General features: G+C 43.7%; 1 protein-coding gene across 4 annotated transcripts in view; it reads right to left on the bottom strand.

Annotated features, from left to right (window-relative positions):
- SCHIP1 (schwannomin interacting protein 1) overlaps nt 1-22,806 on the bottom strand; it is a 126,902-nt gene that overhangs the window by 51,934 nt on the left and 52,162 nt on the right. The window contains exon 1 of one of the 4 annotated variants that reach the window (XM_059391654.1): nt 1,285-1,634. The exons of the other annotated variants lie outside the window; for them this stretch is intronic. Within the exon in view, the coding sequence (XP_059247637.1) occupies nt 1,285-1,314 (30 nt within the window). The 5' untranslated portion in view covers nt 1,315-1,634. Of the gene's footprint in view, nt 1-1,284; nt 1,635-22,806 lie in introns of those variants that run through there. 4 annotated transcript variants of the gene reach the window in all.

Raw genomic sequence — 22,806 nt, forward strand, 5'->3', positions numbered from 1 at the left:
AGCCATGCCATAAATAGGTTAGGCTCTCCACAGATGTTTGGCATTCCCCATTCTCAATCTCTGGATTGCGCGTAAGTGAAGTTTTGGTTTTTACTCAGCATCTTCCCTTTCTCATGGGAAGAATTCTTATGAAGCACAAGTCTCAATGTTAGGATCTACAGACCTAGATGTACTCTGAAATGAAAATACAGTAAAACAAGCCTGAAATTACAAAACTGCCATCATGAAGCAAAGAGAAAAGTGAATGGATAAATATATTTTATAGGCACACTTTACTTAGCTGAGAAACTACTGCCTTGAGTCTTGTGCAATGTACGACTCTGCCTGCATACATTTACCTCTGGGAAATCCGACCTAATGAGAAACACCTGCTTGTCTCAGGTAACCCACCTCCCACAAGGAAGCGGCACTGTTAAGTTAAAAAACTGGTCCCTTAGAGCTTCTGAACTCGGTCAGTTGAGTAATCCCCCAACAGTACCCATCCTGGACTTGGATTAGCCATGCCTGCTGCTGCAAAGAGCAATTACTCTGAGAACATTCTCGTCTGCTTACAACGAGGATGCTTTCAATGTTGCCTCAACAGTCCAAGTTGTAGGAAGGAGTTATTATTAATACTCTAGAAGGGGTCTTTGAGATCATCTGTTTAATTTAAAACTCCACATAGCAAATTAGCACAAAGACAAATATGTAATCCTAAAAAATTTTCCATGTGGAGTTTTTTATGCATGTCAGCACCTTAATTCTTATTTACACAAGCTAGTAAAAACAAGTTTGAAAAGATGTACAAATGCAACTACAAACATCAAGTGCATGCTGGCCCATTTTTGAAAATTTCTCAGATCATCAATTACGCTTATTTACATAACTCCCTTAGAGACAGTCCTAAAAACTGGATGTGAAACCACTCATCTCCTAGGCAGTGAGCAAAAATCGTATTTTGCCATGTTCCCCGAGTGAATTCGGTCCAGCTTTTTCCCCGCCCGAAGCCCCTTAAATTCAATTACAGTTTACAGCAGTTCCTCTTATTTGCACAGAGAACGTGCAAAGCGCAGATCACCTCAGTGGATTTCACAATACGCTTCAAGGGCCAAGGAAGCAGTGCTTTCTGCCCCATTACTCCCCAGAAAACCTAATTACAATTCAGATACTGTATGCGAGGAAGGCCAGGAGTGGAGGGCGGCAAAATCCCTTGAAAATCCGGAAAGAGGCAACCTGCTGCTCTGGAGAAGGCAGGCCTCCTCTCTCGAAAGGATTCCAGCCTCGCAATCGGGCTTGAAATCTTACCTGATACGAACAGTTCTCCTGATGTACCATCTCAGTGCATCCTAGGGCCCAGACCCCGAAGCAGGACGGCTCCGCGAGGCTGCGGAGGCAAGACGCCGAGCATCCACGGGCGGCGAGAACGCCCTGGGAAGGCAGGGGCTCCCCGCGGATTAAAATGGATGCTGTTTCGCTGAGCAACCTGCGCAGTGGCACTGCCTGTGCCGGGAAGCGCGCAGCCAGCCGAGCCGCTCTCCTCGGAAACCAGCAGCGAGGCTCGCAAACATGGAGCTAGGACCGGGCTGGGGGAGGGGGCGCGCTCATCGCTGGCACAATCAGCCAATTATATTATAGGCACAAAGGAAAGGATCAGTCTGGGGCTGGTGTGACCTTCTGGTGCTTTATGAAGGCAGCTAACTGATGTGGAAACATTCTAGTCCTCATTAAAGGGAAAAAGGCCAGCGAGGGAGAGGGAGAGAGACAGACACAAATCAATGTTGCCGGTGAACATTTCTAACCTCCGGCATCATCCCGCCAGCCCGCAGATGCTGCTGGCATGGCGCTTGTGAAAAAGAGGCCTCCAGGATCGTTTCAGAACTTCTGACATGCGACAGGGGAGGCAATCTATTCTGAATATGGACACTGAAGGGACGATTCCTGTGTTGAGTGTTGGGAGTGTTTGTCAACTTCATAACTAAAGGGAGGGTCTTCGCTCCTTAACAGGATGTTATTTTGATTCCCCACTTCTTTTTGGCTTTTAGCTGCCTTTGAAGTCACACAGAAATCGGATGAAATAATTATTCCTAACATTTTTTTTAAGGGAGGGAGCTTATTCAGGTATGAAAGTCAGTATAAGTCATTCATTTCATGAAAATGAAACTGAACAGGTTTTTTTTTTTTTTTTTTTGAAAGTAAGGATATATATATATACATAAAATCCAATGCCAGGACTTGAATATACAGACACCCTAGTACAGGACATACTGTCTTAGAGAAAGACCATTCTACCTAAGAGGCTGTAATGCAAAGAATTCTGGACCTGCAGATAGTACTCAAGGAAAATATGTGTTTCTGGGGGGATAAAGGGAAACAATTTCTGAAATGCTTCACAGGGTCACTCTGGGATTTTAGGATATATAGAAAGAAACAACCAGCTCTGTAAATTCTTGAAGCTAGCTAATTAATGACACCAAATTAAGAAAATAAACACAATAAAATAAAATTTCCTTATCTATATTACTCAGTTGCTATAGGCAATTTGTTTTGTTGTTTCTTAATAAAATGGCCTGAGCACATAAATGTTAATAAAGACCTGACCAAATTAAAAAAAAATTAATAGAGAAATTACTAATTAATTTGTACCTATCTAGCTATCCACCTCCTCAAAAACTCTCACTACTAACCACACAGTCTTCATTATGCTTCTGCCAGAGAAAAACAAGTACTTTATCCCTGAGGAATGAAATCAACATGTTTGCCAAGTTTTTGCATCAAGCCCTATCTTAAGGAATGGTGGGAATTTGTGTTAGGAGTATATGGTGATGTATTCATAATTCTGCAAGAACACCTCTGTTGCTTGGAAAGAGAAAAAGCCATTTTTAGAAATATTCTTCATTTTTACCGTCTGAGATTCAAACAGGAGAGAAATTTGCTGCCTGAGTTCCACTCCAGGGACACACTTACACGCGTGGAGAGCTTCCTTATGTGTGGAGAGGGGAGTGAAGAAGTGGAAGGTAAGGCCGCCAGATGATCTCAAAGGTCTGGATTTCGGCACTGGGTTCACCAGGTTCACCGGTCCCAATGAAAAGTACTCTGGAGATCTAGCCTGCAGAAGCTCACGGCCCTTCTTTGTGGAATACAGGAGAAAGACAGACTGTGGGACCGCACGACTCTTTAGTCCTGTTCATTGTCAGGTTGCACAATGAAAGCTGGATGAACGAAGCAGAAACCTGAGCTAGATCATGAGTCTTCTTAAAAGCAGGATGAAGAAAGAGGACAGAAACTTTCTAGGGAAAGAAACACTATTCAATACATCCTCATCCCAAACTCCGTCCTCCTCTATTGAGTTGTCCACACAGGACAGAGGCAGAGATTTCCAGGTGGGGCTTGTTATACAATCCGCTAGATGAAGGTTCTGGAATCATAAGAACATGTAAGGAAAAGTAGGCCCTAAGAGAAGTTCCTTTTGTAAGGTGGCAAATAAGATGAGATGAAAATCCTATACCTAATAGAGAAGGCATACCCCAGCTTTCCAAGACAGAACAGCTTTAACTTCAAAGGCTGTTAAAACTTGACTCAAGTTACTACATTGACAATCTGTGACTTAAAGATTCAGGAACATGCTTTCAAGCTATAAAGGCCTAAAAAGCCGCTTCCTGGACTCTGTTCTCTTCTGAAAACTAAAGGCTCTGGGATAGATTACATAAGCTCCTAAAAACATTTATCATGTGTTGTTTAAAAAAAAAAAAAAAAGTCTAAACATGATCCCACTCTTCACAGTTGCTATTCCATAAATAGTGGAAGTGACTCAGAGGTGGCTCTGGGGAGAACAGATTTCTGACAATTGTATCCTAAACCCTGTCAAAAAACCCCTCAAGCGGTATAAACAAGATTAAAAAAAAAAGGTAATATATCAAGCAAGCTTCCCTTTATAGTCATTCATTGGAAAGGACTCTGTGTTACCATTTAAATTATGATTTGCTAGTACAAAAAACTTTAAACAGAAACCAGCTGTTCCAAGAACATTTAAACTAGAATAACTTACCAAACTACAGTAACATTTGTTATTTTTGGACCAAAAGAAATTCTTTTTTCTTCTTAGGTCTATGTAACTTTCCTGCCCATAAAAAGTACAGATTTAGACAGGACTTTAAGAGATAGACTGTTATTTTCCAGATCTGGAAACTGAGGCCTAAGAAAGTTGTGACATACCCAAGAATATAAATGCTCCTCTCCTCAAACATCAACAATAAGGCATCAAAATAAGAAAAAAAAAAAAAACAGCCAGATTTTCTAGGTTCATATCTAGTGAATATGTTGTTAGTAAACAATGTTAAATGAAGGCTCACTAGATTTGGAGAAATAAACCTTTTTGACTGAGCCAGTGTAGGCTGGCCTCAAAATCAAAATCTGTCATAAAGTGCAAGGTTGCAGTATGGTTCTACCTAAATCTGAATCAAAGTTATGCTTAAAAGGAAGAAAATTTAGAGTATTTCTTGACTGAGCGGTTTTTCTGGGACTGAGCAAACGATGGTGTCTATAAACCCAGAAAAGTATTTTTTTCAATTGTGGCAGTTAATAGCAATAGAATGAAGATTTTTGCGGTAGTGAATGTAGTGACAAAAAGTCATTATCTACAAGTCATGTGAGCATAGAGTTTTAAAGTGAATTATTTGGGTTAGGGACCAACTCAGAAGGAACACGGGGAACTTTCTGGCACAAGCTGTGTGATTTGATAAGGACTTGGCTTACACACAGGTGTGTACATTTGCCAAAACTCATTGGATAAGACGTTTTGCACCATATGCAAAATTTACCTGCAAAGAATAAAAAGGATCTGGTGAACAAATTCTGAACTATAGTCAATGATATGCAAGCGCTTGAAATGCATCAATAAATGAGATGAACTGATGGACAGATAGAGACAGTTTGATGGAAAGTTCTGACAAAGCAAATTTAGTAAAACTTTAACTGTAGAATCTGGATGGGGCATACATAGGTATTCACCAAAGAATCATCCAGTTTGAAAATGTTCACAATGAAATTTTGGGAAACAATGAAGTTAGGGTGTGGGGAAGATGAGCAAGGAAGTCGTTGTCTTAAGCATTGTCTTAAACTTTTAAGCTTTTCCTTAGGAATTTTGGAAATGCTGGTAGACATTTTTTGGCGCTTTGGGCTATGCTGCTTTCAGGGCAATGGAAGACAAGGAATTATGAGAAAAATCAATCCTGGCCACATTAGGGCAACCAGGTCCTTGAAGGACCTACCAAAGAACACAGTCGGTGTCACTGAGACAACAAATCTTAGAAAATGGCTTTATAGTTCACAAAGTACCGTCCTTGACAGTTCCCTCGATCCTTACAGCCTCGTAGTTCAAACAGATTCCTATTTTGTGCCATGTGAAGAAGTGTTTCTGTCTTCAAGGAGTTTGGTGAGACAAATGAAACAGTATACAAATGATTGTTTAGAATGATGAATGATTTGTGCCTTCAAAGAGATGTCGTCTGCTCACTAGGAATTCTGGAGATGAAGAGAACTCTTTGCTAGGGGACACCAGGAAACTGCAATAATCTTATTCATTTGGTTCACTTCTTGAGTACCTATCTTTTCTATGTCTAGATTCACATAAATTTACTTAGAACTTGGATCTTGGTTGGTTTATTCAGTGCTGATATCCCCAACATCTGAAATAGTGCCTGGCATATAATGGGCTCTCAATAAATATTTTTAACTGAATGTATAAATAACCATGACCTTCAGAACATCACCTCATTTATCGTGGGACTCAGTTTCCTCTTCTATCAATTGAGGATGCTAATTCCTCGTTTATTGAATTGCTTACCGGATGAAATAAGAATAGCATGTAAGACAGATTTTTGGTGCTCAGGAGAGGAACAGAAATGGATTTTTCCCCCTCTCCTAATTAAAGGCAAGGCAACAGGTCAAGAGCAAAGAGAGGCCTGAATGATGAGGGGCGATAGAGGGGATGGAAAGGAAAAGACTGAGGGACGCATTGCACGAGACACCATGAAAAATGTACTGATGGATCCAGTTGGACTTGTGAGTAAACAAGACAAGGAGTCACGAGGCTTTGAGAGCACTGCTGGAGTGAAGCTGGTGCTACGCAAAGGAACAGGGAAGTCAGAGGAGGAACTGATTCTGGGGGATTGGGTTGCAGTAATGGGTTCTTTTATTTTTTTCCCATAAAGTTCTAAGTTGAAGGTGCAGGAGGCAACTGGGACTCAGGAGACAAGTCAGGTCAACAGATGGAATTTGGGTGTGTTATCTTTTTTTCTTTCAGGGAAAGAACAGTTGAAGTTGTAGAAAATTAGATGAAGGGAAAGACTATAGAGAAAGAACTAGAAAGAAATAAAGACATCCCTATGGTAAGCACAATAATGACTTCCTAAAGTATCCATGTCATAATCCCCACCTATGAAATGTGAACTAAGGTTGCTAATCAGCTGACCTTGAGATGGGAGATTATCCTGGTTATCTAGATGAGCCAATGTCATCACAAGGGTCTTTAAGGTAAAAGGAGGGGGCCAAAGGGGAAGGAACAGAGAGATGGTAGTGGGAGAAAGGCCTGGCTCTGTGTTGTTGGCTTTGAGAACACAGGAAGAGCTCACAAACCAAGGAGTATTGGAGGCCTCTAGAAGAGGAAAGGCAAGGAAATGGATTCTCCCCTAGAGCCTCCAGAAGGAGCACAGCCCCGACGACATATTGATATTAGTCCACTGAGACTCCTTATGAACTTCCGACCTTCAGAACTACAAGATAATTGTTTGTATTGACCTAAGTCACTAAGTTGGGGTACATTTTTATAGCAGCAATAGGAAACTAATACTAGTCTTGGGTGAAACCTGCATTTAGAGGGCAACAGGAAGCAAAGGGGATGTGGTTAACAGGGTGAGAGGAAAATGAAAACCAATGTAGTGAGGGGATAACTGGGGGTGTTGGCAGAGCTAAATTGCTTCACATCGTTTTCTACAGGGAAGCAGACAAGACTAGTGGGGTGGAAGGTAAACACAACAAGAGCCATTAGCTCTGACTGTTAGGAAGTCCTCGGTTCCTCTTGAGAGAACAGTCTCAGTAGTAGTGTGTTAGGGTGGAAGCCAGGTCATAAATGGTTGAGAAGTTGAAGGACTGAGTAGAAAGCAGTTTGCAAGCACTTCTGTTGATTAATTAGAGCATTAGGGTGGTAGGCTGGAGTGTAGAGTGGAATCAGAGGGGCTGTGGTTGTGGCTGATTTTTAAGATAGGAGAGACCCAAACATATATGTGTTCAGCAGGGAAGGAGCTAGTGAGAAGGGAAAATTGAAGACAATGGGAGAAAATAACCAAAAGGGCCAGGTCCTGGAGTTAGACCAGAAAGAAGCACATGATGGGTCTTTATTCAGCTGTGGACCTGAAGATATGATGAGCAAAGTTATGAAGCAGTGCTGAGTACAGAGGAGGTCATGGTGGTCATGGTGGAGAAAGATGCTGGAGCACATGGGGAGTATCCTCGGGCCCTTAAAGGAGCAGCAGGTGGTTAAGACCTGTAGGGCAGGGAGGGCTAGGGTGGCAGCAGAGAGTCTGGACCAATATGGTGGAAAGCTTTTCCAAGAGATTTTGTAAAGGGTGTTGCTATATTACCTGAGAATATTCAGTTAACGCTATAGAAGAATAAGAAAAACAAATGGAATGAATGAAACTTACGAGGTGTGAAGAAGAGATGATGAATATGTAGTAGTTTGTCAGACATAAGTGAAACTGCATAAGATGGTTAGGGTGAAACAATGAGTAACCAAGTAGACAGAGGCAGCATTTACGATATGTATCAGTAAGTAACCTGGATGTGTTAGACATGGATCAAGCATTTGTGGACACAGAAAGGAATGGAAAGCATAAAGAAGCACCTAATATTCACAACACTCGAAATAACCTGAGGCGTTCGATATTCATTAGATTGTACATTGACTGTCCACTGGTGACATCCATTCTGGCCCTATGTGTCCTCTGCCCAAGAAATGCAAATACAATCCAGAACTGCTCATCAGGAGAGGGGGCGAGCTACAGGGGAAGCCAGAGGGACTTGTCCCTGTGTCTCTGATAAGCCAAGTTGCATGTCATTGGCAGGCACCTCTGTCTCATTGGGCCTCCCTTCTCAAACTTCAACCCGGGTTCACAGCCTTATGATCAACAGCGGTGGCAGAAAGGCTGGATATAGAAATATCGTATAACCCAAGATTCAGGTTATATGGTCCCGTGCCGTATTCTGTGTATGTCAGTATGTCCCTATTTCCTTGCTTTTTGATATGCATTTTAAATTGATTCAATGAACTGTGATTTGAGCATGTTAATTTGGTCTGTGACTTCTGGGATAGAGTGCCTTTAAGGGACTTGAAGGCTCCTGTTACATCAAGGTCATTTCTCACATGAGTTACTTCAAGGTCATTTCTCACCTTGTGTCACTCACATGACAGAGAGAATGCTTGGTATCAGAATATTCCCACATGCTCTCAGGCCCAGAAATGGGAAGTGGAGAAGTATAAAAATGAGATAGGTTATAATTTTTTTATCCTTGAACTATAAGGAACTTATCTGAGTCTCACAAACCATTGTAAACGAATTTACTCAGAAGTTTTGGACTATTCTGACCCTTGTTACCTTTGTTCCAGGCATTAAAAATTAGTTTCCTGAGCAAATAATCAGTGTGAATCAATGGTTGTCACGTTTTCTATTCTTTTTTGAAGTATTAGATCTATTTTTTAAAATGAAAACTGATATGCAAAATAATAGAAATGTTTTTAGAGCAACATAAAATTTTTAGTTCAAATTTAGTTCAAATATTTACCAATTATATCCTTTATTGAGAACATGAGGCTGTTTTGTTGAACACAAATATTTGAAACTAGAGCTTATAGATGTCAGTGAAAGTTTTAGTCCCACTGTATTTTTACGTTTATTTAGTTTGTTTGATTGCATCACATCAAGAGAATCTGGTTTCACATAGATAAGTAGTTGGAAATGGTAGTAGGCCTTTTTAATAACTTATGTTGCAATTTCTGATAGTCTTCATTGAACATATCTAGAAGCTTGAAAGCAAAGTAATAAGAAATTTATTTCCGGAGTGACTTACTAACAATACAGAGCACCTGCTCACATTTGTCATAAGGAACAGATAAGAAAACACAGAGTGCCCGATCTTCCAACAGGTCATCACTCTAGAACCAGACCTGCTCATCAGAGAGGTATGGGGCATTCACTCGGCATTGTGCAGTTTAGGCTTGATGAGGGAACATGCCCTTGCCTGGCACAGAACTGTACTGGTCCCAGTGGGCACCTCAGATAATTCTTTTTTCTTGGACATGCCCAGGCATGATTTTTCAGTAAAGCCAGTCCTGGGGTACCACCTAAATGGACACATGTAGGGCACATTTACAGGTTCAGTTTTTAAGGACTGTAAAAGACTACTTTGCCAGGAGGGATAAATGAATATGCTGATGTCACAAAAGGGGTGGTGCAAAATACTTCACATAGATACGAGGGAACGAATCACTACATTTAGCCTGAAATGTTATATTCTTCTTACCACAGCTTCTCGAGACCACTCGTCCCCAAAAGCCCAAGGTCTCATAGACAATCTCATTTGTATATGTATTCAGAATTATTTTCACATCTCCTTAATTACCAGTTTGATTTTGGGGGGTGGGGACTGGGGATGAGGTGTTTAGCAGCTCCTAGAACAAGTGCAAGTGAGCCTCCAAAAATATCTCTCGCAACCCTGGGTTTCTACAGACACAGTCTGAAACCTGATGCGTCAGGCAGCACTACAGCAGGCAGCCTCCCTCTCCTTCTAGAATAATGTGATGGTTTATATTTCAATAGAATCTGCCAAAGTGCTTGTTTATTGGACCCAATCCTAGTCCTCTCCCCATAGTATTTTCTGGCCAATGCTGACTGAAATTCACATGCCGTAGAAAAGTAGTAACTGACTCAGATAAATTTGGGTGAAGTCTACATGGTTTCGTCCCAAATTTATGTCAGTTTTTAAGGATCCCTTCTTTTCATCCGTATTTCCCAGCCTTTGGAGTCACAGAGAGCAGTGGTAGGAAATTGAAAGGTAGTATAAACCTTTCAGGGCTAACACAAGTTAAAACAAAAATAAAAATAAGTTGGTCTATCAAGAGGAGTCAAGCTAGAACTAGCACAAAGTGCACACGTGTGTGTGTGTGTGTGTGTGTGTGTGTGTGTGTATGTGTGTGTGTGTATGTAGGGGAAGCAGGGGGCACAATCCCCCTGCATCCCTCCAGGTTTTTCAGTAGCCCAGACAGCTTTACCTACCAGTTCACATGCGTGTAGCTACAGCACCACATGACAGAAAAGGCTGTTTATTTCTTCAAGGCGGTGGTGCTTGATTTAAAATTAGGTTAGCAGAGCATTAGGGAAGGGGACTGACCCTCATCTTGAAGAAAGGTGACCTCTAGTGGACAACTGTGTTTTTAAACCTCTTTCAATTGTGACTAGCACTAGAAAACAAAAATCATGTGAAAAGTGTGCTTTATCATTTTATTGATCTTTCCATTTTTTAAAAAAAGATTTTATTTATTTATTTGACAGAGAGAGAGATCACAAGTACGCAGAGAGGCAGGCAGAGAGAGGGGGAAGCAGGATCCCCGCTGAGCAGAGAGCTGGACGTGAGGCTCAATCCCAGGACCCTGAGATTATGACCTGAGCCGAAGGCAGAGGCTGTAACCCACTGAGCCACCCAGGCACCCCAATCTTTCCATGTTTTTAAATACCAATTATAAACATAAATACGTAAGTCTCCAGTTACATTAAGGAAAGTTTAAAGTGCCACTAATGCTAATACATCCACAGTTCCCATCTAGGCTATCTTGATAGTTCTGGACTTGACGGAGCCTTGGACCAGGAGTCACAGACTGTGCTTTTTGCTGGCAAATTCACGTGGGCAACAGCATCATATCTAAGAGACTCCAGTTTCTGGGATGCCTGGGTGTCTCAGTTAGTTAAGAAACCAACTCTTGACTTCGGCTCAGGTCATGATCTCTGGGTCCTGGGATCAAGCCCCCAGTCGGGTCCTGGGATCAAGCCCCCATTCGGGCTCTGCACTCAGCAGGGAGTCTGGTTGAGATTCTCTCTCTCACCCTCACCCTTTGCCCCTCTCCACACTCTCACGTGTTCTTTCTCTAAAGTAAATTAAAAAAAACTTAAAAAAAAAATAGGAGCCTCCACTTTCTAATCTACATGAAACGTTTGGACTCAACCTGTCATCTTCCTGCACCTACTACCCCCACTCCTACTTTCAGGCTGTCAAATAGCTATCATTTAAAATTAAGTTTATTTTATATCCTGAGGTTTCCAAATGAGCAACAACTATATAATTAATACCACGGTACATATTAGCATTGGACATGTCAGCAAAAAACTATTGGATTTCAGTTCAAGGTCTTCTTATACAAATGTAATAAAGATAAAGGAACTGATTTTTTTTTTTTTCCTTTTTACATTGTGGAAAAAAAATATTTCAAAAGCTACACACACTAGATCATCAGTTTTGATGACATTTTAGCTTATTATGAAAATTAGCCACCATTTTTAAGAGATTTATTTCAAAGAACAAAACAAAGTAATGATGAAAAAAGAAACGTGATTTATGTAGTATATCTCTTCTGGAAACTGCTCATCAACTGACATATTTTCTTAGTGTGTCACTGAACACAGGAAAGAGGCATAATTTATGATTAAACTCTATTAATGTAATCTCCAAGGAACTATTAAAATTCTTTAGTGGTACTTAAATCTTATTGTTCCCGCCCCCTCCCCCCAATATGAGTAATGCAGAGATGCTATTAGTTATAATGGGATTTAGTGCTTAAGAGCTTCCTCGGGTATATTCTCTAACTAGCTTTTCTAGGGCCAGTGCAGCAATAATCTGGAATTTACAATCTTTCTAATAGTCGCTTTTCAAAAGGGGGTGTTGGAATGACTTTTATTTGCTAAAGGGGAGGAAAGCAAACATTGGTCCAAAAAGTTTTTCTGAAGTCAGGGCACCTGGGTGGATCAGTGGGTTAAAGCCTCTGCCTTCGGCTCAGGTCATGATTCCAGGGTCCTGGGATCGAGCCCCACATCAGGCTCTCTGCTCAGCCGGGAGCCTGCTTCCCTCTCTCTCTCTGCCTGCCTCTCTGTCTGCTTGTGATCTCCGTCTGTCAAATAAAAAAAAAAAAAAATAATAATAATAATAAAAAAAAGTTTTTCTGAAGTGTAATACAGATGCTAGCATGTCATTTAATGATTTCATACACCTACTCTATCTTAAAGCTATTGAAATAAGAAAGTTTCTCATCTTTTAGGAATAAATCTTTCCCAGGATAAAGGTAATGGTTAGGAAGTTATGCTCCTCCAAACACTGGACAGTGAGTTGACTCATTCTCGGTGACGAGGGTTAAAATCCACCACGGATTACTCATAAGCAGGAAAGGTAATCTGCACATTAATCTTAACTCTTCCAAACTCCCTAACTTAAACCAGCTTTCTTCTGCGAATAGCAAAGAGAGCCTCTTTCAGAAACATTGGCTAGGCCAACAAAATGTTCACTTATAAGTCCCTGGTGTTTTCATTGTTTTTTGAGAAAGTCAAGATAGGAATTAGCAGTTCTTTTTGAGGTCCAAGGTGTGGCAGAATCCCTACCCACCTCCTTCTGATACTCAACTCTCCCCTCATCTGAGACCATGGAGTTAGCTTGTTTTCATTCTTAACAGTCAAACAGAGCAAAAGAAGAAGAAAAAACACCCTAGGAAAAGAAATACAATCCATTCTGACCAGACACCAGTGCTTCCTCTCTCTCTCGCACGGCCTCTGACTTCTGTGAGAATGGCATCCAGCAAAAAAGGGAGGCATCTGCTCTACAGATGGCAGTGGACACTTCTACTGATGGTTTGAGCTACCCGTGCTTTGTTCAGAGGTTTTTTTTTTTTTTTTTTTAAAGATTTTATTTATTTATTTATTTGTTTGACACAGATTGAGAGAGAGAGAGATCACAAGCAGGCAGAGAGAGAGAGGGGAAGCAGGCTCCCTGCTGAGGAGAGAGCCCTATGTGGGACTTGATCCCAGGACCTTGAGATCACGACCTGAGCCGAAGGTAGAGGCTTAGCCCACTGAGCCACCCAGGCATCCCTGTCCGAAGGTTTTAAAAATCCAATTTATGTTCCAAAGAAACGAAGTGATCTCTTCCACAGAGCTGTTGCTACAAGTCAGGTGATCAGACTTGTAGTTTTAAACAGCACACATTTCCATGCATCCTTTTAAAAAGAAATTAAGCCTCGTGCACACCCCCGCCCCGTTTTCCTATTTGATAATTTTGATAGTTGCACGCTTTTTGATTTAGTTCCCAAGTCATTATAAAAAATTAAGTGCCCGCAGCCTTCCCCTTCGTGAATGAAAAGTACTTCTAAAAGCATAAATCGGATTATATCACATCTTGGTCTAAAACTCCTGGTGCTTTCCCAGCACCACATTAGGATGAAACATTCAGCATGCAATAATAATTCCCTCTCCCTGCTGCTCCAGGTCCTGATCTGCGCTTTGGATTTCTCTGCACCATGCACCCAGAGCTCCCTTTGCTTTGGGTGGACTGGCTGCCTTTCGGCTTCCTAGAAAAGCCAAGCTCGCCACGACCCTAAGCCTTAGCATGCACTATTTCTCAACCTGACCATGCCTCCCCCTTTGCCCAAGTAACTTCTGCTGAAGACTGGGGGCCTTTCCCTAGCCCCGGATCTAAATAAAGTCCTGCCTCAAATTTAGTCGGCACATTATGTTTTCTTTCTTAGCTCTTACCATAATTTGTAACTATCAGGTAATTTGTGGGTTTTGTAATGTTGGTTTGCCCCACTAGGCTGTACAGTCCATATGAAAGCAGGCCCATACCTTCAAAGCCTACCATTATATACCTGGCATATAGCACGGCGCCAGGCATATAAAGCAGGTATTCAACGAATATTTGAATGAATGCATGACATTCTCGAAGTTCTCTCACGTCAGAGTGTTGGGCTTCAGGGCAGGAAGCATGCCTTCCCCCAGCTGGTATTAGCTCAGTTCACTATGGCAGGAAAGCTGGTCAAATGCCCAATTTGTCATCTCCAGACAGTGACGCCTCACCTGGACAGCTGATGGCTGACTGCCAGCTTGCGAGCTCAACCTGGTGAGGTCTTTTGGCAACATTTCCCTCCTCGCTGTGAATTACAGCTTTGGCAGGCTCCATGGGGCCCCCTCACCTGGCTGATGTGTCTCAGTGGGAGGACTGAGTGGGCCAACTGAAACTGAGGCCAAATAATCGTTTATAGCTCCCCATATAAGGTTAATATGCACTAAGCTGAATCCACTAAGCCTGTGATTTAATTCAAAATCAGTAAGGAGAAAAAAAAATGGCCTGATGGGTTTCCCCCCTTCTCAACTGGCTACCTTGTGTAATGGATTCTCTACTCCATAGGACAGCCTGGCAAAATAACAAATAATTTGATATTGTTAACTCATGCACCCCAAAGAAGGATATGGATAAGAGTACAAAGTCAGAATCCTCATAGTTAAGGAATGCTAGTGTTCCAGTTCAAGACAATAGGATGCCAAATGACCAGTAGGAGGGTGAACTGAGTTTGTGAAAGATTGACACTTTCTAAAATTTCTTTAAAAAACATTTATTTATTTGAGAGTGAGAGTTCGAGAGAGAGCACAATGAGGGGAGAGGCAGAGGGAGAGGAAGTAGGTGAGCCAGGAACCAGATGTGGGGCTTGATCCCCGGACCCTGGGATCATAATCCAAGCCAAAGGCCGACACTTAACCAACTGAGCCACCAGGCGCCCCTACAGACTGATACTTTAAAATGTGCCCACTCGGGGTTTAGGCTGGAGGGAAAAATGCAAAAAGTATATTTTTTAGCATGCTTACTTTCTTAGAAGAAAACAACAAAATGACAGCAAAAAAGCAAGCAATAAGCTACAATTTAGCCTGCGGCTTTCCAGAAAGAGTTCTAATGTTTAAAAAAGAAATGTTGGATGTGGCTTGAGTCTCTCTGATCCAAACGCTCCCTCTCTGTAGGAAATACTTGCTAGTGTGTATCACAGAATTATCACTGACTCTGATTTCTGCGGTAAAAGAACTATTACCTTGTCAGTATTATAGGCTCCTGCTTGCCCTTGGTGACAAATTTATCTTGAATCTGGGTCAAGGGTGCATAATCCAGAAAGCCCATATGGACTCTTCATTTAACACCAGTCACCATAATCCGGGTTCAATGGTTTAATCTGTGGAAGGGTCTGCTTTCCTCAGACAGTGAGTGCAAAGAGGCAGGTCTGCCGTGTGCCCCCTGATAAATGATGATTCTGTCTATTCTGCTTCCTGGTCCTGCACTGCCCTGCTCGTGTCACCTCTTTCTTACCTAAGGCTACTGTTCTCGAATGTACTCCCCAGAGGAAGTGGATGACTTCTGTAAAGACAAGTGGAGAGGTCCTACTTGCAGGTGTGAAACTCAAGGAAGGATTCAATCTTCTCTTTGGCATGAATGATAATAATTCAGTCATGCTTCACTGGGATTAAGAATAACTTTCAGATGTTCAGCTTATTAATACATGGAGGTAATGGCAAGAAATGAAGAATCCTTCTGAAAGTGACGCTTGTTCCTCAGGTTGAAAAAAAAGATTAAAAACTGGGAGTTCATAGGTTTTAGATGAACTCAATTACTTTCTTATTTACAAATGATATGGTTAAGGTGCTTTTCATTATTTTCAAAATCCTCTTCATCACCAAAATGTTGACACATTCATTGATGGGATAACAAATCAAATGACCTGATCCCATCAGGGTCAAGTTTTATCTGTTATTTGCTTTTTTGGGGTAGGACTAGAATAAGAACAGGGCCAGCTACATACTTTGCAGGGCCCTGTGCAAAACAAAAAATGGGAACTCTTTGTTCAAAAATTAAGAATTGCAGGATGGCAATGGCAGAGCATGAAACCAAGAGCCCCATGTGACTGTAGAGGTTACGTGCCATGGTGCTCGTCCTGGGCAGGTGACAGAAGAGAAGGGAATCAGACCTACAGTCATGTCGTTTGAGACATGTCTGTCTTGTTTTTGGAAGAAAACAAGAAGAAAACTATGTCGGTTCTTGTTTTTGGAAGAAAAAAGTTTCTGTGACTTTTAGCATGTGAATACCAATAGAAAGACTTAGCTTCCTTTGTTAGGGAGGAGCTCAGGAGATGAAACTGAAGAGGTTGCTGAGGGGGAGAGGAGGAAAATGACCCTTAGGAAGGACCTACCACAGGTCAGCGGCACGGGTCACTGATCTCTCTTGCTCTAGCATAGGACTGATTCTGCACTAGAACCACAGAAACTGAGGCCAATGATGAGTTTAAGCTTAACTGCTTTGAGTTTAGAAAGAGCAGGTTAAGGGATGCAGACATGGGACACCTGGGGGTTTTGGGGAACTCTGGATGGGATTTCTTTCCTGACCCCCATCCTCTGCTTAAGACCACTCACCCCCATTGCTATAAGCTCAAACACCCCAGAACTCTTCCTTTGCCTTCAACACCAGCAGCCTCCCCTCCATTATTTGTCCTGGAGACCAGCCAGCCTTATGGAAGTCTGTCCGCTCTTAGTTATGCCCCCTCAACTCCCAGGTCAATGCTTATCCACCTAAGTGCCTTCTTATATGGTGTCATATAAGCCCATAGAAGACCTCAGACTGCCCCTCAGTCCTCCACAGACCTTCCAGGGGGCCCCTTCTCGGAACATCCCCTTCACTGGCTCTCACAGGAGCCTGAAGGCTCTGTCTCCCCTACAGCTCTTTCAAGGGTGGTTATTTTCTCTCCCACTTCCCTCTTGCCAAGGGCCTGTAGGAAACCCATCTTCCTTTGTCTTCCTTACTACTCTCTTGTTTCCGACTGCTGTTGCTCCTCCCTAACACCCCATTCTGACTCTTCTACCATGAGACTCCTGAACCCACCCCTGAACAGCCCTCCTAGCTGCGGTCACCTGCTCCCAGCTTACCCACTTCGTACATTGAAGAGTCCCTCTCTGACATGAGTTCTAATTTTTGAAGATTTCCATGTCGGCTAGACATCCTTCCAACATCTTGGCCTGTAAGTTCCTTGACTTCCTTCCTCTTCCATTCTGTCTGAGTGACACCAACTCCCATGGTCCTATCCTGACCTTGCCATCAACAACGAGACCTCCAAAATTTTGATCTCAATCCTCTTATTCTCCAACAATTTTGTTTTCTCATTCTAGCCAGCTCTCTCTAGTATTCTAATTCCAATGATTCTTCAACTGCAGCAGGCCCTGTACCCCATACACTGCCCATCCTCAGTCCCATAATGTCCTCCCTTCTCTCCTACACACCTTAGATTCCCTGGGCCCTCATCATAACCAACTTCATACTCAGTTAGTTAGATCCCAACTCTGGCTAATTTAGCTCTTTGCTACTCTGTGCCTCTTTTCAAGCTGATAAATGTGGCGGGAGAAAATTATACAACCACACTCACTTTAAATTCATGACTGCCTACCCCAACTGCGCCCTTGGCACTGCCTGGTTTCCTCTTTATTTCCCCAGTCCATTCATGCTCACACTCTCCTAGACAACCACAATGCTTTCCGAAAGAGTCGTCCAGACTTACTGTCTACATTTCCCTCTACCCTTTATTCTCCTTTGAACACTCTCCAGTCAGTCTTGTCTCCTCCATGCTACTGAAATGGCTACACCTTCCTAAATCCCAAGGTCAATTCCCAGTCTTCCTCATACTAGATCTATGAGCACCATTCAACTCTTCTCTAGTTGGTTTCTGAGACAACATTCTCTTCTGGCTCTTTTCCTATGTTAAAACCTATCCTCTGTTGATCTCTTCCTACTTCTTCCACTTTTAGCTACTGGAGTCCAGTATGGAAGCCACAAGGTATGTGTGGCTACTTAAACTAAAGTTTCAAAAAACTAAAAATTCAGTTCTTTAGTTGCACTAGTCCTGTCTTAAGTGTTCAGCAGTCATTTGTGTCTAGGGGCTGTCATACTAGATGGAGCGCATGGGGAACATTTCCATCACAGAAATTTCTAGTGGACACTGCTACACTAGAATACCCAAGGCTCAGTCCTTGGATTTGTCCTCTATCTGGAACTCACTGTGTTGGAAATGCCATCCAGTCTCTTGGCTGGTGACTCCAAAACTTATACCTCTAGCTTGGACTGATCTCTTAACAGATTCCTTCATCTGACTGTAAACTCGCCATTTCTACTTGTATGTTTAATAGATATATTTATTGTGCTTTAAATATATCTATTTAAAAAATAGATATATTTATTGTGTAGCCCCAACATCTGACTCTCACAAACTCTTTACCCATAGTCTTCTCTGGTTCAGTAAATGACAGTTCCAAGCTTTCAGGTGATCAGGCCTAAAATCTGGGGCTCACCCTTGACTCTTCCCTGCCTCTCACACCTTTTAGCCAACCAGCAAATTTTCTTTGGCTCAGCCTTCAAATATATCCATAATCTGCCCACTTCTCACCACCTCCACTGCCACCATTCTATTCTGGACCACCAACATCTCTCACCTGGATTACTGCAAAGGTCTTCTATCCAGACTTTCTGCTTCTGTCCTTCCAAACTGCCTTACTTGGGTAAATATGTAACAAAATAACCAGAATACCTATAAAAGATAATTTGATTATGATTAGGAAAGTCTGTGTTCTAAGGTGGCCAACCAATCCAGCAGGGGAATCCCAGTCTCAGCCCCAGGGCCATTCCAGGTTGCCCCGTCACCTGCAGGCGCAAGAGAGGCACAGATACAGAAGCAAAACTGTATAAACCACCCCACTTTATTTGTGCTTGGGGCTCAGACCTTGGGAGATTACTCCCTTCTGAGCCCGCTGGCGTTGAATAAACCTCCTATCCTCCAAGATCTCCGAGTGCTGCTTGCTTCTTCCATCAGGCGATCCAGTCCTAACATTTGGTTCCCTGACTGGGAAACCCAACTACGCTGGGCCATTCTTGCCACAGGTTTGGGGGCAGGACGGGGCAGGGATGGAATAAGGGGTCCTCAGGGAGAAGGTGCACCCCACCTAATCTTTGGCAGTCTCCCATCGGGTTGCCTCAGACCGGCCCTGCTCTGCTGTTCCTGCCAGACTCAAGGAGACTTGGCAGGTGAGGACCTGGTCCCCATGTGGGATTCTGTCAGATCAGGGGAGACTGATCACTTCCTAGAGACCTTTTAGAGGTCTCACAGGTGAGGATTCCCAGGAAGGGAATGTAATAACTTCAGTGTGAATGCATGAGTGAATGAATGGCCTGTTTGTGTTTGTGGCGCGAAGGTCTTGGGATCACGGAGTCCGAGTGGGCCCCAACCTATTCCCTTGTGAATGATCTCATATGATCTATGGCAAGCCCTTTGGAGGAGTGCCATTCTGGGGTTTATATGTACTTGCTACGGCTGAGAGGCCCTCAAGTCTTCTCCCGGAGGGTGGACAGGCGGGCATCTGGTGTCTCCTGTGGAGGGGCACCCACTCTTTGTCTGTCTCTGCACCACTGCACCTGGGAACATCACTATGGGGTCAGGGCAGAGTAAACCTATGGTTCTTGAGACCATGATTAAAAATTTCAAGAAGGGGTTTTCATAAGACTATGGAGTTAAGATGTATCCCGACAAATTGAGAACACTATGTGAGTTAGAATGGCCCACCTTTACTGTTAGATGGCCTTTAAAAGGGACATTGGATGTCCCAATGGTTCTTCAGTTGTGGCAAGTTGTAATAGGAGAGCCAGGACACCTTAACCAGTTTCTGTACATCGACTCCTGGCTAGGAATTGCCCAGACACTGCCCCCTTGGGTACGATTCACTTGCAATAGGGAGGAACAGCCCATGGTCTTAATTGGATCCAAGAGGCCTAAAGAAAATCAACAGAAGTCCCAGTCTCCACAAATCCTAGCTGGAGACCCCAAAGATGAACTGATCATGCCTCCACCGTACATAGCCCCAAGACCGTCTACGCCTGGCCCTTAGCTCCAGACACTTCACTGTCATCGGCCTCATTAGTCTCATTGAGGCCCCCAGGCCCAGGGGATCCACTTTCTCCATGACCAGCAGCCAGGCTGTGCCCCAGGCCAGGCACAAGCACCCTCCAAATGCTGGTATAGGAGATGAGGGAATGTGAGAGGCGTGATGAAGACAGGATGGTCCAACCCGGCCGTTCTATAATGCATTATCAGCCTTTCTCCACCACTGACCTCCTCAACTGAGAGACCACAGGCTACAGTAGACCTTATGGAATCCCTCTTCCAGACTCATTGGCTGACCTGGGAAGATTGCCAACAGTTACTCTGCACCCTATTTAACACAGAGGAAAGGAGGAAAATAATGAAAAAAACATGGCTGTACCTAGAAGAGCACACACCAGTGGGAGTCATCAACCCTACTGCCTGGGTTAATATAGCCACACCCCAAGAGCGCCCAGCATGGGACTTCACCACATTTGAGGGACAGGCCATATCCGTCGGTACCAGGAGGCCTCCTCCGGGGAATCTGGGCAGGAGCTAAAAAACCTATGAACATGACTAAGATATCCTTGGTCACCCAAGAGTCAGGGGAGTCCCCTGGGGACTACTACGAAAGACTATGTGAAGCCTACCAAATATAGTCTCCATTGGACCTCAAGGCCCAGCAAAGCCAACAGATGCTAAACATCTCCTTTGTGTCTCAGGCTGCCTCAGATATTAGAAGAAAGCTTCAAAGACTTGAGGGTTTCACTGGGATAAATATTACTCAATTAATAGAGATTGCCAGTAAGGTCTACATGAAGAGGTATAGCTAAAAGAAAGGCTGAAAAAAAAATGAAAAAGAAAGTCAGCCTCCTCAGCATCGAAAGAATGAAAAGGATAACACAAAGAGAAAGAAGCTCCGACCACTTAAAGGTGGGGCGGGGCACAGAACCCTCCTGGCCAGGGATCAATGTGCCTACTGTAAAGAAAAGGGCACTGGGAAAACAAATGTCCCAACTGGGGAAAAGCTCAGAAGCCCACCCGCTGCAAGGAAGAACCTCGAGAAGGGGATCTCATAGGCCTTGTGGAAATAAGACTCAGACTGAGGGGGACCCGGGCTCTTTCCTTCTTGGCCCTCATGAGCCCACGGTCAAAATGAAAGTTGGGGGCCAACCAGTGACTTTTATGGTTGATACTGGGGCTGAGCACTCTGTTGTCATCTTCTCAGTGGCCCCTTTCAGCAAAAGGACTGCAACCATTCTTGGGGCCACCTGGACACAGGACACACAGCAGCCTTTTGCCAGGCTCATCAGTGTGAACTGGGGGGCCACAAGGTCCAACACGAATTTATCTACCTAATTGCCCCATCCCCCTCCTGGGTCGAGATATACTCTCCAAGCTTAGGGCTCAAATAACTTTTGAGCCTACCAGGCATACCAGCCTCCGACTGAACCCAAGGCAAAAAGAGACGGGTCTCTAATACTAGCAAATACCATACCTAGGGAAGAAAAATAGAGGCTACTCTGTGCCCAGGGCCAACCCAGCAGCCTGCCAGAGTTCAGGCTCGCCCTCCCTTCTGTATGGGCTGAAGACATGCCACCTGGACTAGCCCCAAATCAGGCCCCCACATTAAAAAAAGACAGCGCTCCAGGTACTCACCCAGACTGTCGGGTCCTGGCAACAGCCAGTTGCATATCTGTCAAAGAAACTGGACTTTGTGGCAGCAGAATGGCCCCCGTGCCTCAGGGTACTAGCAGCCACAGTCCTACTCAACGAGGCAGACAAGCTCACCCTGGGACAAAAGCTTAACGTCAAGGTCCCTCATGCAGCTGCGACCCTCATGAACACACAGGGCACTGCTTTCCTTTCCTGCTCTCGGCTAGCAAGATACCAAGGGCTCCTCTGTGCAAATCCGCGGATAACCCTCGAAACGGTAAAAACATTAAGCCCAGCAACCTTTTTCCCCATAGAAGAGGGGGAACCAGACCATGACTGCTTCAAAGTAACTGAAAAAGTCTACGCGAGCATCCAGCCATACAAATTCCAGAGCTCACTCTGTTCTGCGACAGCAGCAGTTACCCACAAGAGGGTGCCCAGAAAGTGGGTCATACAGTCACCACAACCACTAAAGTCCTGGAGGCTACGGCATTACCAACTGGCTGGTCAGCACAATGGGCTGAAGTACACGCCTTAGTCCGAGCCCTCATCCTCAGTGAAGGCAAGTAGGTCAACGTCCACACTGACTTTCAGTACACCTTTGCTACTGTGCATACACATGAGGCCATCTGCAAGAAGACGGGCCTCCTAAATGCTGCAGGAAAAGCTATCAAAAACAAGGAAAAAATACTAAAACTCCTTGAAGCCATCTGGCTTCCAAGAAAAGTAGCAATCCTGCTACTGTAAGGAACTCCAGAAAGGAGATGACCCCATAGCGTGGGAGAAATCATCCGGCAGATGAGGCTGTCAAGATCGTGGCCAGAAAGGATGCGGACAGAGCCCCTTCCCTCACCACGGTCCTAACACCCCTGGAAAAAGTCCCTTTGCCCAGTTACACTAAGAGGAAAAAAATGGGCCATGGCTGAGGGAACCCCCGACTTTAAAAGGATGGTGGGTGATGCCAGATGGGCGCACCTTCATTCCAACAGCAACAGGACATCTAATCAAGAAATACTACCAAATCACCCATCCAGGAAAAAACCGCACTAGAGGCCCTCCTCCAGGAGCACTGCTACATCAGCCAGCTGCCAGCACTTTGCCGAGCAACGAGTGAGCAATGCGTAACATGTGCTAAAACTAATGCTCGATCT

This window comes from Mustela nigripes, chromosome 2, assembly GCF_022355385.1.
Source record: "Mustela nigripes isolate SB6536 chromosome 2, MUSNIG.SB6536, whole genome shotgun sequence".
Taxonomy (NCBI): domain Eukaryota; kingdom Metazoa; phylum Chordata; class Mammalia; order Carnivora; family Mustelidae; genus Mustela; species Mustela nigripes.